Source organism: Palaemon carinicauda, chromosome 44 (assembly GCF_036898095.1).
Source record: "Palaemon carinicauda isolate YSFRI2023 chromosome 44, ASM3689809v2, whole genome shotgun sequence".
Lineage (NCBI taxonomy): Eukaryota > Metazoa > Arthropoda > Malacostraca > Decapoda > Palaemonidae > Palaemon > Palaemon carinicauda.
Window position 1 is genome coordinate 18,095,676 of NC_090768.1, and position 18,640 is coordinate 18,114,315.

Below are 18,640 nucleotides of genomic sequence, written 5' to 3' on the forward strand. Positions count from 1 at the left end.
ATCTGTCTTGGCAGCAGTAAGGGAAGGCGACTGGATGGTCTCTCTCGACCTTCAGGATGCATACTTCCACATCCCGATTCATCCAAACTTTCAACAACATCTGAGGTTTGTGGACGGGAAAGTAATGTACCAATTTCGAGCACTGTGCTTCGGCCTCATTCCTGCTCCTCTTGTTTTTACAAGGCCCTTGCAAAATGTAGCAAGCTTTCTACATTTTTTGAGGATTCAGAGCCTTCCTTTATTTTGACGACTGGCTAATCAGGGCGTCGTCATTAAATCGCTGTCTGGAGAGCCTCTAATGGACATTAGACCTAACCAAGGAGCTAGGTCTCATAGTGAACGTAGAGAAGTCGTAACTTACAGTACTCCATCCCAGACTATTCTTTATTTGGGAATGGAGATAGTGTCGAATTTTTCGGGCCTTTTCGTCTCCCACAAGAATGGAACAAGCTCTGTTAAAAGTCCGTCACTTGCAAGAGAAAAACAGTTGCTCTGTAAGAGTTTGAACGAGCCTCGTGGGAACTCTTTCATCGCTGGATTAGTTTATCTCTCTGGGGAGACTCAACCTTTGCCCTCTCCAATTTCACCTAAACCATTGGAACAAGGAGAAGGGCTTAGAGAGTATCTCTTTCCCAATCTCCAACTCAGTCTAGACATGTCTGACTTGGTGGGACAGCAACATCAGACTTCGAGAAGGTCTTTCTCTTGCGATCAAGAACCCAAACCATGTGTTTTATTCAGATGCATCGGATTTGGGTTAGGGAGCTCCACTGGACAGTCTGGAATGCTCGGGTCTTTGGTCCACGGATCAGAAGGAACTCCATTTAAGGCAAGTAACATCTCTCTTTTGACGATATTTGTGCAAGGAGAAATGAATGTCTTGGCGGACTGCCTCAGCAGAAGAGGACAAGTCATCTCCATGGAGTGGACGTTGCACAAGACTGTGTGCGAGAAGCTATGGATGACATGGGGTCAACCCACCATAGATCTTTTTGCGGCTTCACTGACAAAGAGGCTCTTGACTTACTGCTTTCCAGTTCCAGATCCAGAGGCAGCCCACATAGACGCTTTCCTGCTGGATTGGTCTCACCTGGACGTTTATGCCTTTCCACCTTTCAAGATCCTAAACAAGGTGCTGCAGAAGTTCACCTCTCACGAAGGGACCAGGTTGACGTTGGTTGCTCCACTCTGGCCCGCGAGAGAGTGGTTCACAGAGGTACTTCTATGGCTGTTAGACGTTCCAAGAAGTCTGCCGTTGCGGATGGATCTCTTGCGACAGCCTCACGTAAAGAGATTTCATCAAAGCCTCCCCACGCTTCGTCTAACTGCCTTCAGACTATCGAAAGACTCGCTTGAGCTCGAGGGTTTTCGAAGGAGGCAGCTAGAGCGATCGCGAGGGCTAGAAGATCCTCTACCATCAGGATCTATCAGTCGAAATGGGAGGTATTTAGAGACTGGTGCAAGTCCTCCTCTATTTCCTCTTCCAATACCTCTGTAGCGCAGATTGCGGATTTTCTGCTTTATCTGAGAAACGGTCGCTCCCTCTCTGCATCCACCATTAAAGGCTACAGAAGCATGTTAGCTTCTGTTTTCAGGCATAGGGGTTTGGATCTTTCTAATAACAAAGATCTCCAAGACCTGCTTAAGTCTTTCGAGACTTCCAAGGAGCGTCATATTTCGACTCCTGCTTGGAACTTGGACGTGGTCCTACAGTTCCTTATGTCAGACAGGTTTGAACCATTAAATTCAGCCTCCCTGAAGGATCTTACCCTCAAGACACTTTTTTTGGTGAGCTTGGCTTCGGCTAAAAGGGTTAGTGAGATACATGCTTTTACCAAGAACATCGGCTTCTCCACTAATAAAGCAGTATGCGCTCTTCAACTTGGTTTTTTGGCCAAGAATGAACTTCCGTCTCGTCCTTGGCCTAAATCATTTGAAATCCCCAGTCTTTCTGAGATTGTGGTGAATGAAGTTGAAAGAGTGCTGTGCCCCGTTAGAGCTCTTAAATTTTATTTATCCAGAACTAAACCGCTACGAGGTTGTTCAGAGGCTTTATGGTGCTCCGTTAAAAAGCCCTCTTTGCCCATGTCTAAGAATGCGTGGTCTTATGTTATTAGACTTTTGATTCGGGAGGCACACTCTCATTTAAGTGAGAAGGATCGTAATTTACTTAAAGTCAAGGCTCATGAAGTTAGAGCGATAGCAACTTCAGTAGTGTTTAAGCAAAATAGATCCATTAAAAGTATTATGGACGCGACCTTTTGGAGAGGCAAGTTGGTATTCGCTTCATATTACTTGAAAGATGTCCAGACTCTTTATGAGGACTGCTACACACTGGGACCATTTGTAGCAGCGAGTGCAGTAGTGGGTGAAGGCTCTACCACTACATTCCCTTAATCCCAATATCCTTTTAATCTACTCTTGAAATTTTTAATCTTATTTTGGGTTGTACGGGAGACTAAGAAGTCTTTCGCAATCTTTTTGATTTGGCGGGTGGTCAAAATGTTGTTTCTTGAGAGCGCCCCGATTAAGGGTATTGATGAAGTCCTGTTATAGGGGTGTTCGCCCTGGATATAACAGCTCCTGGGAGTCTTTCAGCATCCTGAGAGGATGGCTGGGCTTCGTGAGGAAAGCGGACTAATGAGGCAGAGTAATCATCAGAGTCAGCTTCCTTACCAGGTACCTATACTTAAGTTTGTTTTTATGAAATATTTGTCAAAAACTCTTGAGCATATACGCCTTTATTGTTATAATACTGGTCTCTACCCACCACCATGGGTGTGAATCAGCTATTTATATATTCACTGGCTAAGTTTAATATTTAAAAATGATATTTTCATTATAAAATAAATTTTTGAATATACTTACCCGGTGAATATATAATATTAAAGGCCCTCCCTTCCTCCCCGATAGAGACCCTGCGGACTGAGAAGAACTGGAGTGGTTGAGAAGTATATGTGGTATCTGGCCGATAGTCGGCGGTGGTGGGCACACCCGCAACCTTCATGGCGAGCGCTCGCGAGTTTTTTGGAATCTGTCGGGCCGTCGGAGACGTCAGCTATTTATATATTCACCGGGTAAGTATATTCAAAAATTTATTTTATAATGAAAATATCATTTTTGATTGGTTTTCTACTGTTTACATATGCTAAAAATTCTTATGGGTTTTCTTTACTTGCTAAAGCCTCTCTTTTCTCTTCATTGATCTTGGCCTTTCCAACTAGTTTATCTACTTCTTGTCCTAACTTCTTCTGCTCGGAAATTTTATGAATTGAATGCTGTGGATCCATTAATTTACGTTTCCTCTGTTTACTTCTTATTGCATTGGCTTTTTTTCTGTTGAACCACTTAGGTTGTGAAGTTCCATTTGCCCTAACAATAATTATGGTCTTCTTGTTTTCTGTTGTAGTTTTACTAACTATTTATCTTTTGCCGTTGGAACCGGGATAGGACCTAACCTTTCTCTTTTTTATTTTTGAGGCCTAAGTGCTCCCCTTGAGAGTCAGAGTGAGAGCGACACTGTGAGTGAATGTGCGTGTGTGTTCATGTTCATTAGACGTAAGATTTGTTCGTTCGTCTGTCTTATCACCTTGCGTTTGACTGTCACTAACTTTCTATGAACGTGATCATAACTGATTTTGGTATTTCACGAGCTTGGAAAGAGACTGCGCATGTCGCTCATTTGCGACAACGTCGTCATAACTCAAAAATAGCTATTTTTCAGGAGAGCCATTTTAATTAATTAAAACACACTCATATTATGTTTTGTCGTTAGGACATTTAGGGCCTCTAGCGATCAATTTTTTAGCTACAATTATGACACTTTTGCCAAAAAAATCAGCATTTGAAGATGAATATGTCTATATGGATAACTCAAAAATAAATTTTTTGAGTTATGACGTTTTCGCAAGCGAGCGATGTAAGAACATGACGAATAGGCTACTGCATAGAATGGCAATAAATGGAAGTAAGGACAGTAGGCTAACTTTTACTTGTGAAAACAATGAACAATACTAATATGAAAGATATAAGACATGAAGATGATGGTATTTTGTAGAGATGATAATTAAAAAAAGAGAATTCAGGGTAGTACGAAAAAGACTAATCTCGTGCGTGAACAATTTGCATTGCTGGTAAGTTTTCGTCTTGTTGTGGGTGGGACTTTATAGTCAGAGGCTTTCTCTGTAATTTGAACAGTATGACAACATAGAAAAATATTAAAATTAGACCTACATAATCATGAATAAAGACAACGCAGTAAAGATGAAGTCATCATGTAAAGACCGCTATATCTTCATTATTTGTAAAAATAATTGGCTGAAACTGCTGGAGAGCATGTACGATATGTTTCTGCATACATAGAAGCAATAAAACTCTTTTTGATTTCTGAAAGTTGGTACTGTATGTCAAAACACCATGGCAGACGATCCCCTTAACTTGTAATAATAATAATGAAAATGATGTATCCTGATGTCACGGTGTGTATTACCAGGCATGTTTTGACACATCCCGACGTCTTCATAGCGAAGGGGTTAATAGCTTTGTAAACACTTGAGGGGTAATAATAAGGCCAAATGGCAAAGCTTTGAACCTGTAAACTCCCCTCCCAAGTATGAACGTTAGGTAAGGTCAGAAGTGATAAGAAATGGGAACGGGGCTGTAAGCATCTTTTAGATCTATAATATTGTATAGGTCTAAGAACCTCTGAGCAGTAATTGGAGGCATCCAGGATGGTGTCATTTTGAATGAATCGCACCTGATATGTTTGTAGAGACAGGAAAGGTCAAAGATCACTTTTCTCTCTGGGGAGTCTTTCTTCAATATGCCGAATAGTCTGCCTGTAATATTAGAAACCTGCACCTTATTGTGACTCCGTTTTTCAGCATCTTTATTACAAAATAAAGTTTCTGGGAGGTTTTGAAATCCAGGACCGACCGACCCCTTCAGACTATACGCCCACTGAGAGAAGTTCCAATGTTCCCCAAAACTATGAAGACAACCCCCAACCCAAAGCCCTGCAATGACAATATCCTCTGTCTCTATATTCTTTACCAACTCTTCTGTTTCCCTTGAATGGTCTCCAATGGTCCCCCCTTGCTCTGTAACTAGAGTTTGATTGCCCATGGGATAGGGCCTCACCTTGGGCAGAGTAGCTTTGCTGTCCCTGTTCCTCTCAAGGAAACATAGGTGTAAGTCAAGGCTTGAAATGGGAAATGGGGTGGGTGTCTTTGCGGGTTACTTTTGAGCCTGCAGCTGGGTCTTGTAGGCTGCGACTTTATGAAAGGGTGCCTCCTTCTATTTTGGGAAAGACCAAAAAACTTTCCTTCATTTCTCAAAGTGAATTGGCCATTGCCTCTACATTGGCTTCAAACACTAGGCCTTGGGTGAAGAGGGATTTGCATAACAGATCTCCAAACAGAAATTCCTCTACCTCTCCCTTCTCTAGATCAAATCCTGCCGGAACATGGCACCTCGCCTCAAACTTTGCTCTAACAGATTTCTGCAAAACCTCTTATACAGGTTTACACAGTACTTCTATTACTGCTGAAGTGGCCTTCAGGGATCCACCTTTAGCCCCCCACTTCCAAGGAATCCACAGCAGATACTAAATTGAACAATGTCTTCCAGGCACTGAATTCTGCACTCCCAAGGTGATCTGGGGATAAAGGAAAAATGGTCACTTGATTGGTACCTACCTGAGCATCCCATTTTTAAGGAAGAACAAATCCTTTTGGTACCATGAAACCTTCAAACCCTCTAGTATATACTCTCAAAAAGAGCTACACACTTTTGGCCGTGTAAAATCACCTTTCAGCAGCACATTTCTCATTGACTCGGATCCCAATTTCACCATTTTAGTCAAAAAAGGGAGATTTTTTTGTATTTGCATCCAGCAAACTGTGGTCTAGAAGGAAACCCTCATTGGCTGATACTGTCTCTGCTAAGATAGTCAAAGCAGACTTTATGGCATCTGAACAACCTCCTTCAGGGTTAGGTGGGGACATGACCTGAAAGTTGGATCTTTGAATCGCCATCCTTAGTCCAGAAATGCCAAAAAGCTCTAAATTTCGATGTCATCGAATGACAAGTCCGTATACTTATGCCAAAAATTATTCAACTTTGGCCAAAAGGTATGTCCATCACAGGATTGCCAAGGGTTTCTAACTAAGTCCTCCTCATTTACATTTCCATGGCAGAAGGCCCCCGCCCACTATCGAGCCTTCAATACTTAGAATAGAAGGGAGAACTCCCACTGGACCCTTCATAGGAAGCTGGGAACTTAAAGGTCCTGTCACAGCAGAGTCCAATTGGACGGAAGGAAGAGTCCACCCTGGAGCCTCCTTAAGAAGCTGGTAACATGAAGGCACAGCCACAGCTAAATCCAAAGAAATTGTTTTTCTTAGTTTGGACTAGAAATTTTTTCACTTTATAATTATTTTGTATGTTGAGATTGCCACTACATTTAAATTTTTTCACTTTATAATTATTTTGTATGTTGAGATTGCCACTACATTTCATTATTGTATAGTATTTGGTTTTGAGAGTTCAGGTTTGATGTTTTAGGGCCACATTATAGAGGTTCAAGGATTTTGTTATAAGGTACAATGTATAAAAATAATTCCCTTTCCTCATCTGGGGCTAATAATTCTTTCATAATCATGAGAAAATTGAAAATTGAGCTAAATCTTTTGGATTTGTAGCCCATAGAAGTACATTTTGTGAAATTTAAAGAAATACTACAGTATGTCTTATCTTTGGAGATAACTTTATATTACTTTCATTGTGGTTGCAAGTATCACCAGTTATATCCAAGTTCTCACATAGTATTATAATTTAATTTTAAAGACATTTTTTTTTTTGCTCTTGTTAAACTTACTAATGATTTGATGTCTCATTGTTTTTCTTACAGCCAACACTGTCAATTCATGCAAGATCAGTGGTGCATGATGTGCCAGTACAACTTATACCCCGGAGACAGTGGCAGATGTACAGTGAACCTGAAATGCCTGACTTTGGGGCATCTATATATTTGCCTCCACTTCGTCAACTGAAACACATCGTGGAACGTATGAAGTCATTATCATCACATATATGTGTGTCAGCAAACAGATCAGGCAAATTTATTGTTTCTGTTACTACTGATGATGTAGATGTCTCCACACACTTCAAGCATCTGTCAATGCCAGTTTGGGGTAATGGAACATTACTATTATTTCATATAGATTTTCATCTTCCTCCTCATCAATTTTATGGTTGATTTTCCCTCTACAGTGTTAGAAGTGAAATTATTTCTTTTTGTTCTCTTTTGTGTTTTACTGTATTTGCATGAACTGTTTAAAGGTCTGTTCTTCACCCATCCCTCTCTCCTCGATATCTTAATCTGTACTACAGATCTTTTTATTGTTCATTTGATAGGTTGCTTTTCTGAGGACTTTTCCTCATCCCTTCTCATAACAAGTTCAAACTGTCAAAATTGTTTTGAGTTTTTCAGGTTTTTTTTTACACAGCCTTTGTACCATACATCTCATGATACAGCCTTCTCGTTGTACTTCAGCTATGAGCCTTAAAATTCCTAGATCACACCTCTCCAAAGTCTCTATCCTTCTTGTTAGGTTCCATGTTTCTGCTGTATAGAGTAGTGCAGGCTGGATATTTTTATTGTAAATTGTACCTGCTCTGTCACTAATACAAACCTTTTTGTTCTTTATTAGGGAATATACTTTTGGCGAAGCTGGATGACTAGCTTATGAGATATAACCACCCCACTGCTAGTTGGGGAGGGTAGTGGGTAGCATTGTCCTCCCTGCTCACACACGCACCAGTTTTGTCTCATCACTTTTGCTTTCGGCTCAGTAATGAAGGGACATTGTCTCTCTCTACCGCTTAACCTATTTTTGACTGGCCTTTGACTAATTTGTTCATTGAGTTTTATTTTTACAGGTGTTATTTTTGCTGTTTAGGAGTTGGGCATTGGGGAAGTCAAAGAGGGACCTACCTGAGCATCCCGTTTCTGTGGTTTTCCTCGGGTGGATTTCCTTTTTTTCTTCTTCGAGAAGGCTGCTTCCAACCAACCCAGAGCCTGACCTCGGTCTTCCTCCTCAGAGCTGACGACTGTGCACTACCTTGTTCTGAGTCATATCAGCCGGCGGAGGGAGTGCAAGGTCTAAAAGCATGTTCCTGCTGCTCTTGGTGAAAACCTTTCCTGTTCGTGGTTAGGTCCTCTCCTGATTGGTTTCCTTTGCGCCTGACAACTATGCACTCCCTTATTCTAAGTTAGCTTAGTCGGCAGAGGGAATGCAACGTCTGAAAGCATATTCCTGCTCCTCTCGGGGAACACCTTTCCCATTCGTGGGTTAAGTCCTCTCCTGAGTGGTCTCCTCCACACCTGACAACTGCGAGCTCTCTCATTCTGAGTTAGGTCAGCCAGCGAAGGAAGTGCAAAATCTGAAGCATGTTCCTGTTCCTCTCAGGGTGACTACTAGCACGAGCCGATCGTCAGGTTCTCTCTCGTTCCTCCCAAAGCTGGAGTAGGAGGGTGACCCAGTAACTTCGGAAGCAGTATCATCATCCTAAGCAGTGCTTAATGCCTACCTTCAACTTGAACTCAGCTCATTGATGGGAAGCAGAGATTACTGATGGGAGGTCTGCCTCCAGGTGTTGGACAGCTTCACTTCTGAGGGAAAGTTAACCTCCACCAAGTGTTGGGCAACTTTCCCTTCCGACAGAGAGTAACCCTCCACCTTCGATGGACAGCAATCTTCCCACTTGCGGGTAGACTGACTGACAGCCACAACAGGGGTTGGTCGCATTTTCAGCCTGCGAGTGAGACTGCCTTCCCTCCGTACCCCTAAGGTACAAACAAGTCTTGTTAGCGGCCGCAGGACTGCTTGCGGTCCCCAGCTACCATCAACGATTCTTGTAGGCCTTAACTCCTAAGGGTTATTGCTGATATCGATGAGGCCAGATCCTTTGGGATCGGTTCTCCATGGGTGGTAACCTGTTACTAAGGAGAAACCTCTTGTAGGCTATATTCCTTCGGAGTTATTACCTTCATCGTTCCTCTTCAAATATATGAGGAAAAGGCTACAGAGAACGATGAACCCTATGCGCTAGCACTCTTAACCCCTCTCCCAGGGAGGTTAGGGGGCAAGGAGCACATCCATCTACAAGCTTTGCTCCTTCTTAGAATCATCTCTTGTCACAACAAATAGTTGATCGAGGTCATTGCTCAACAACAGTCACCACTGCAGACAGTTGAAGGAGATCAACACTCATATCTACAGCGTAACCCAACACTTGCCACATCTGCCAGCCTTGGTGCTTAAATACCTCGCTTGCCCTTAGTACAGTGAGAACAGTGCAAATCGGTCTATGTGATATATGTTAGGAAATTGTCTTCTCTCCTGGAGTAAGCTGTAACTATGCGAGCTTCGGTACGCTATTCAGCTATACAATAGAGAGTTATCATGCACGGGCATTTAAGTTACATGCAATGGCACATGCGCAGGCTTCAACATGGGCATATCTGTTCTCTTCAGCGCTCACAAACTTTCGACACGCTCTAACATCTCCTTGCTACTGCTACAACAACTACTACTACTCCTTATGTAGTACTGTGTCTGGTATGTTGGCTATCAGTCGCCTCCTCTTCTCCCTGTCTCTAACCATTTAGGTAACTTGATTTGGTATATACCGTATTTACCGTGTCATAAGACACTACAAGTGATAAGATGCACCCTTAAATTAGCAAAGCAGTTTTTTGGTAAAAAAGAAATTGAGGATTTTACAAACTATCCTAGCAGCAATTCCTAGTCAGTGTGATTTTTGTTAGGGACAGTAAATTTCATATTTTGGTTGTATTTGTACGTGTTGGTAACTTCCTTAACCTTAATTGGTGGGGCAAGGATACAACTTAAAAAGTAGGTTCTCAATGTCTATTAGAGTAAATACACAAGATACATGGGACACAAGAGAAGATAACTTATCAGCTAAGGGGATGAAGACACAGACAGATTGCATTATGGGAACACAAATGATAAGTGTTGCCAATGCTGACTTAATGTTGCCATATCATATCAATAATATTACAGGAATTAATCTAATGATATTCAACATCTGAAATAATGGTTGAAAGTACATAATACGGTTAGTAATACGTGCAATAGTAATAATCATGATAATGCAGTAAATGATACATACAATAATAATAATCATGACAATACTGGTACATGTAAAACGTGTCTTTTCATGTACCTAAAGTATTATGTAATGTTTTAAGTTAATATTAATTAGTAGCATGCTGGTTATCCCAATTTTATTACATTTTCATGTAAGAAACCTCTAACCCTGTCGTAGTTGCCACCACAACTAGACATTTAGTATTTGGTCATGATGTTTCAAGTGTTGTTTACATGAACGCAGTGTTGCCAAACGTTCTTAATCAACTTTTGGTAAAGAAGTATAGGGGCTAGACGCACCGTCAAAAAGCCCCTGTCCGGAGAGAAGCTCCGGGCAATCTAAAGAAGAAGAAGGTAAAGAAGTAAAATTCCAGTAGTATATCACAAATTCCTCTTATAGCCTACACATTTCCAGACAAAATAATTATTGATCAAAGAAGTCTCTAGAAATTCCTCTAGGTGGAATACTTTAGCTGATGTATGGGACTCTAGGTCTAGATACTCTTCTTCTAACTTGGTAACCTAACAAACAGCGAGATATTTTTACCAAGGTTGAATTCAACAACGGTCTGTTTGTACTATTTTGAAACTCAGGCAACAAAATTGTTATCAAAATATTGCTTTATCACAAAATATTAACAAAATATGAGAAAATAGATAAATACTGCATAAACAACTAATATGGCACAGAATAGTCTGCTTGGAGACCACTAGTTGGCATGTTTGTTTGTAGAAAGGGTTTGGTGAGTCATCAGCTGATCACCAAAATAAACAAATAATTTGCTACAGTACTTCATTAAACGAAGTGAAATTTTGAAAATAAATTTATTACTTATGAATGAGGTTGGGTCAGGTATTGGGTCGTTCATATGAAGAGAATAAGAAGTAGTTTTGGAAAGAAATGAAGAGAGTAAGAAAGGCTGCATCAAGAATTGAAGAGACAGTGAAAGATGGAAATGGAAGGTTGCTAAAAGGAGAGGAGGCAAGGAAAAGGTGGGCGGAATATTTTGAAAGTTTACTGAATGTTGAGGAAAATAGGGAGGCAGATATAATTGCTGTTGCAGGTGTTGAGGTGCCGGTGATGGGAGATGAGAATGAGAGAGAGATTACAAGAGAGGAAGTGAGGAGAGCACTAAATGAAACGAGAGTAGGAAAAGCATCTGGTATGGATGGTGTGAGAGCTAAGATGTTGAAGGAAGGGGGTGTGACTGTACTTGAATAGTTGGTGAGATTGTTTAATATGTGTTTTGTGTTGTCAATGGTACCAGAAGATTGGGTTTGTGCATGTATTGTACCACTATATAGGGGTAAGGGAGATGTGCATGAGTGTTGTCATTCAAGGGGTATTAGCTAGTTGAGTGTAGTTGGAAAAGTGTATGGTAGAATACTGATTAATAGGATTAAGGATAAAACAGAGAATGCAATCTTAGAAGTACAGAGTGGTTTTGCAAGAGGTAGTGGTTGTATGAATCAGATTTTTACAGTTAGGCAGATATGCGAGAAATATTTAGCAAAAGCTAAGGAGGTGTATGTTGTGTTTATAGATCTGGAGAAAGCGTATGCTAGAGTTGATAGGGAAGCAATGTGGAATGTGATGAGGTTATATGTAGTTGGTGAAAGGTTGTTGCAAGCAGTAAAAATTTTCTCCAAAGGTAGTAAAGCATGTGTTAGGATAGGAAATGAAATGAGCGATTGGGTTCCGGTGAGAGTGGGGCTGAGACAGGGATGTGTGATGTCGCCGTGGTTGTTTAAGTTGTATGTTGATGGAGTGGTGAGAAAGGTGAATGCTCGAGTGCTTGGACAAGGATTGAAACTGGTTGACGAGAATGACCATGATTGGGAGGTAAATCACTTGTTGTTTGCGGATGATACTGTACTGGTTGCAGACGCGGAAGAGAAGCTTGGCCGATTAGTGACAGAATTTGGAAGGGTGTGTGAGAGAAGGAAGTTGAGAGTTATTGTGGGTAAGAGTAAGGTTATGAGATGTACGAGAAGGGAAGGTGGTGCGAGGTTGAATGTCATGTTAACTGGGGAGTTACTTGAGGAGGTGGATCAGTTCAAGTACTTGGGGTCTGTTGTTGCAGCAAATGGTGGAGTGGAAGCAGATGTACGTCAGAGAGTGAATGAAGGATGCAAAGTGTTGGGGCAGTTAAGGGAGTAGTAAATAATAGAGGGTTGGGCATGAATGTAAAGAGAGTTCTTTATGAGAAAGTGATTGTACCAACTGTGATGTATGGATCGGAGTTGTGGGGAATGAAAGTAACGGAGAGACAGAAATTGAATGTGTTTGAGATGAAGTGTCTAGGAGTATGGCTGGTGTATCTCGAGTAGATAGGGTTAGGAACGAAGAGTACCTGTGAGGTATTATATGACCTGCTTAAAGTATTGCATAGCTACAAATAAGGTAATTTCAGTAGAATAGTGAATTTGCTGAAAATAAGTTAAAAGAAATCAAACTAAGTGTATCTCTATGGGAATCTTCAGTGCAAAAAGAAAGGAACCTAGTAATTTTAACAAAATGGCGTATAGGTCACACAAATGTGGACTATGGGTATTTTATATGCACACCTCATGAAAAATTTCCTAGGTACAATAAGTGTGACTGTATTCTAACTATAAAAACATATTTTTAACAACTTCAAAGTTTAAAAAAAAAGATTTATGTTTTGGTGATAGTTTTATTGACCATCTATTGGACCGAGAATTTCTTAGTTTTTAGGATTTTTACCTTTTTTTGAGTTAGAGGTTTTATATAAGATTTAGATTTTTACTTATCACAGATCTCTACCTCTTTATTTTTCATCCATTATGTTTAATAAATATTTTATTCATTTATGTAACATTAATATATTTTTTCTTCCCTATGTTAATCAGGCCAGCTCTGTAAGAGTTGAGTTTGAATCATTGGTCTGGTTAATTTCCTTTTAATACATACATACATATACCAAGGCACTCCCCCCAATTTTGGGGGGTAGCTGACATCAACAAATGAAACAAAACAAAAAAGGGGACCTCTACTCTCTACGTTCCTCCCAGCCTAACAAGGGACTCAACCGAGTTCAACTGATACTGCTAGGGTGCCACAGCCCACCCTCCCACATTATCCACCACAGATGAAGCTTCATAAGGCTGAATCCCCTACTGCTGCTACCTCCGCGGTCATCTAATGCATCGGAGGAAGCAGCAGGGCCTACCGGAACTGCGTCACAATCGCTCGCCATTCATTCCTATTTCTAGCACGCTCTCTTGCCTCTCTCACATCAATCCTCCTATCACCCAGAGCTTCCTTCACTCCATCCATCCACCCAAACCTTGGCCTTCCTCTTTAACTTCTCCCATCAACTCTTGCATTCATCACCTTCTTTAGCAGACAGCCATTTTCCATTCTCTCAACATGACCAAACCACCTCAACACATTCATATCCTTTCTAGCTTCTAATTCATTTCTTACACCCGTTCTCACTCTCACCACTTCGTTCCTAACCCTATCTACTCGAGATACACCAGCCATACTCCTTAGACACTTCATCTCAAACACATTCAATTTCTGTCTCTCCGTCACTTTCATTCCCCACAACTCCGATCCATACATCACAGTTGGTACAATCACTTTCTCATATAGAACTCTCTTTACATTCATGCCCAACCCTCTATTTTTTACTACTCCCTTAACTGCCCCCAACACTTTGCAACCTTCATTCACTCTGATGTACATCTGCTTCCACTCCACCATTTGCTGCAATAACAGACCCCAAGTACTTAAACTGATCCACCTCCTCAAGTAACTCTCCATTCAACATGACATTCAACCTTGCACCACCTTCCCTTCTCGTACATCTCATAACCTTACTCTTACCCACATTAACTCTCAACTTCCTTCTCTCACACACACTTCCAAATTCTGTCACTAATCGGCCAAGCTTCTCTTCTGTGTCTGCAACCAGTACAGTATCATCCGCAAACAACAACTGATTTACCTCCCATTCATGGTCATTCTCGTCTACCAGTTTTAATCCTCGTCCGTGCACTCGAGCATTCACCTCTCTCACCACTCCATCAACATACAAGTTAAACAACCACGGCGACATCACACATCCCTGTCTCAGCCCCACTCTCACCGGAAACCAATCACTCACTTCATTTCCTATCCTAACACATGCTTTACTACCTTTGTAGAAAATTTTCACTACTTGCAACAACCTTCCACCAACTCCATATAACCTCATCACATTCCACATTGCTTCCCTATCAACTCTATCATACGCTTTCTCCAGATCCATAAACGCAACATACACCACCTTGCCTTTTGCTAAATATTTCTCGCATATCTGCCTTACTGTAAAAATCTGATTCATACAACCCCTACCTCTTCTAAAACCACCCTGTACTTCTAAGATTGCATTCTCTGTTTTATCCTTGATCCTATTAATCATTACTCTACCATACACTTTTCCAACTACGCTTAACAAACTAATGCCTCTTGAATTACAACTCTCATGCACATCTCCCTTACCCTTATATAGTGGTACAATACATGCACAAACCCAATCTACTGGTACCATTGACAACACAAAACACATATTAAACAATTTCACCAACCATTCAAGTACAGTCACACCCCCTTCCTTCAACATCTCAGCTCTCACACCATCCATACCAGATGCTTTTCCTGCTATCGTTTCATCTAGTGCTCTCCTCACTTCATCTATTGTAATCTCTCTCTCATTCTCATCTCCCATCACTGGCACCTCAACACCTGCAACAGCAATTATATCTGCCTCCCTATTATCCTCAACATTCAGTAAACTTTCAAAATATTCCGCCCATATTTTCCTTGCCTCCTCTCCTTTTAACAACCTTCCATTTCCATCTTTCACTGTCTCTTCAATTCTTGAGCCAGCCTTCCTTACTCTCTTCACTTCTTTCCAAAACAACTTCTTATTCTCTTCATATGAATGACCCAATCCCTGACCCCACCTCAGGTCAGCTGCCCTCTTTGTCTCACGTACCTTGCGCTTTACTTCCACATTTTTCTCTTTATATTTTTCATACTTCTCTATACTATTACTCTGCAGCCATTCTTCAAAAGCCCTCTTTTTCTCTTCCACTTTTATCTTCACTCCTTCATTTCACCATTCACTGCCTTTTCTCATGCTGCCTCCAACAACCTTCTTGCCTAACACATCACTTGCAATCCCAACAAAATTTTCTTTTACTAACTTCCACTCCTCCTCAAAATTGCCAGTTTCTCTTACTTTCACTTCGTCATATGTCATTTTCAACCTTTCCTGATATTTACTTTTTACCCCCGGTTTTATTAGCTCTTCAACCCTCACTAGCTCCCTTTTACATCCACCTACTCTATTCCCTTACTCTTTTGCTATAATTAATTTTCAATATTTAACTTAGCCGGTGATTATAATAGCTGCAACTCTGTTGCTCGACAGAAAACTCTAAGGTAAAACTCGCCAGCGATCGCTACACAGGTTGCGGGTGTGCCCAACAGCGCCATCTGTCGTCCAGATACCCAGTACTCAATGTAAACAAAGACTCAATTTTCTCTCTGTCGCGCTATCGACAAGACGTACTTACTCGCTGTTGCTAAACTGGAGTTTTTTCACAACTAATTGGTGAAGTACATTATTCTAGTTTTAAGCTTTCGCTGTGCAGGGTTTCTCTTCACACAAATCCTTGAACTCTTTTTGATATCGGATTCTTTGTTGATGACTTTTTGATAGTTTTTTGAATTCCCCTTTGACCAATTCAAAATGGCTGACCCTTCACAAGTCCCAAAATTTAGGAAGTGCAATGCTAGGGACTGTTCAAGGCGTCTTCCGAAGGCTTCTATCGACCCTCACACTGTTTGTTCCAATTGTCGGGATAAAACCTGTCAATTGGAAGATCGGTGTGAGGAGTGCGTTGGGCTTTCGGAATTCGATTTTATCGAATTCCAAAAGTATACACGTAGGCTAGAGAGAGATAGAGTTAGGAGAAGTTCCTCTCGTTCTATCGATATTTCCTCTCCTCATGCCCCACAACCTATTCCTTCCCCTGTAGTGGTTGCTCCTAATCCCCCTCCTGGCACTCAGGAACCTTCGATGGCTGATATGATGTGTGCCATCCAAGCTCTGGGTGAGAGAGTTGAGTCCCTTGCTAGTGACCGTAATCAACTTATGGCGGATGTGAAGGAGCTGAAGTGCAAAAGTGCAGTGGGAAGTGTTAAAGTGAGTGATAGTGTTGTGGATAGTGTTGCGCTTGAGGGTTCGTCTGTTCGTGCCTGTCGTCCTCCTAGTCCGGGACCTCTTGCAAGCTCCCAAGTCCAGGGGAGAAGCAATGTCGTACGACAAATGGGTTCGAGAGGCTTTAATCAGCGAACAGACGTTCCCTCCGTGGTATCGGGCGTATCTACCCAAGATCGCCCCTGCCTATCTAAGACGAGAGAGCCCATTTATACCTCGTCTTCGGAAGGTGTTTCTCGCAAGAAACCCTGGACCAAGGTCTCACGACCGTTAAAGCGCAAGTCGGTCCCTTCCGCACAAGTCCAACGGCCCAGTTGTAGCCACTGGGTCAGTTCGGACTCGCTGCAGTCATCCGATGACTGCTCACCTCCTAAGAGAGGCAAAGCGGTACCGCTTCAGACAGTTACACCGTCTGTCGCCGCACCTGCTCCTGTAGACCCTAAGTGGTCTCTACTGCAAGACATGCAGTCTCAGCTAACGTCTCTTATGCAGGACTTTCGTGCGGAGAAGGTTGCTGCCGCACCAGCTAGTGCAGCTCCTTGCCTACAACCGCCCACACGATCGGTTGTGCGTCCGGTGGACGCTGAGGTAACCTTCTCACGCACACCAGTTGAGAGAGTTCCGCCACCCATGCGTTCCAGTGTGATCTGCCAGCCGCATGTTGACGTTCAGCGACGCACGGAGGTCTCCGTTGACGTTCGTGAGGTTCAACAACCGTCAGAGTTGTTTTGTTTTGACGCGGTGCGTCAACCTCCGCAACTCAGTGTGGTTGCCACTGCTCACCCACATCAGTCCAGACAGTCTGGAGTAGACGCTGTGCGTCCCCGCGCTGCTATGGTTGTTGCCAGCTCACAGACTGGGCAACAGTTCCATGACGTTGCGTCCGGCTCAGTCACGCATGCACCCGTGCGACCGGACTCAGCTTACCAGCCGTTACCCACTCCGTTGCCGTTCCCTCATCAGTTATCGGATGAGGGACTTTCTGATGATGATGTTGCTGCACACGTAGATGAACCGCATTCAGAACTGGACGAGCCTAAGTCTACGCAACCCTCTTTGGACTTTAGGAAAGTTTTGGCCCTGTTCAAAGAGATGTTTCCGGACCAGTTTGTTTCTGTGGCTCCGCGTTCTCCTCCGTCAGAGTTTGTGTTAGGCATGCCGTCATCCACTCCTGCCTTTACTAGACTCGTCCTCGCACGCTCGTCCAAGAGAGCTTTGCGTGTGATAGGAGAATGGCTGCAGTCCAAGAAGAGTTTAGGGAAGACAGCTTTTACGTTTCCCCCTGCTAGACTCTCTTCTAGATCGAGCGTCTGGTATGCCACGGGAGAAGTTCTCGGCTTGGGAGTTCCTGCCTCTGCCCAGGGCGACTTCTCAAGTCTCGTAGACTCTCCCCGCCGCCTTGCCATGAGACGCTCAAAAATATGTTGGTCATCTTCGGACCTGGACCACCTGTTGAAAGGTATCTTTAGAGCCTTCGAAGTTTTTAACTTCTTAGACTGGTGTCTAGGATCTCTAAGCAGAAAGATCTCTCCGACAGAGAAGGAGACTTCCTTGCTCATTATGTCCTGCATGGACAAGGCCGTACGTGATGGGTCTAATGAGCTTGCTGCATCATTTGTGTCCGGAGTCCTTAAGAAGCGTGAAAACCTATGCTCATTCCTTTCAGCTGGAGTTACACCATGCCAGAGATCCGAACTTCTGTTTGCTCCTCTTTCCAAGTGCCTTTTTCCAGAAGACCTGATTAAGGAAATTGCCGCTTCTTTGATACAGAAGAACACTCACGATCTTGTTGCGTCCTCCGCTCGCAAAGCCACCCCTTTGCCTACCTTGTCTGCTAGACCAAGGATGGACACTCCAGCGTCCCGTTTTATTCCGCCCTTTCGTGGCAGAGCCTCCAGCAGAGGAGGTGCTCGTGCCGAAGGGAAACGAGGAAAGAAGAAAGGAACCAAGTCCTTTAAGGGCAGAGTCTGACTGCCAGCTTCTTCAGACAGCAGTGGGAGCCAGACTCAAGAACTTCTGGCAGACCTGGGAAAAGAGAGGCGCAGATGCACAATCTGTGAAGTTGCTCAGAGGGGTACAAGATCCCGTTTGTACGGAAACCCCCTCTAGCAACGTCTCCCATTGATCTCTCTCCCAGGTACAGAGAGGAAGACAAGAGACGAGCCTTGAAACATGAAGTGTCTCTTTTACTAGAGAAGGGAGCGGTGGTCAAAGTCTCGGACC

The 18,640-nt window shown here is 42.6% G+C and overlaps 1 protein-coding gene across 3 annotated transcripts in view; it reads left to right on the forward strand.

Moving 5' to 3' along the window:
- Positions 1 to 18,640, forward strand: part of Hus1-like (Hus1-like checkpoint clamp component) — a 128,021-nt gene that overhangs the window by 52,205 nt on the left and 57,176 nt on the right. For all 3 annotated transcript variants that reach the window (XM_068366551.1, XM_068366552.1, XM_068366550.1), the window contains one exon: positions 6,911 to 7,193. In XM_068366551.1, the coding sequence (XP_068222652.1) occupies positions 6,911 to 7,193 (283 nt within the window). The remainder of the gene's footprint in view (positions 1 to 6,910; positions 7,194 to 18,640) is intronic.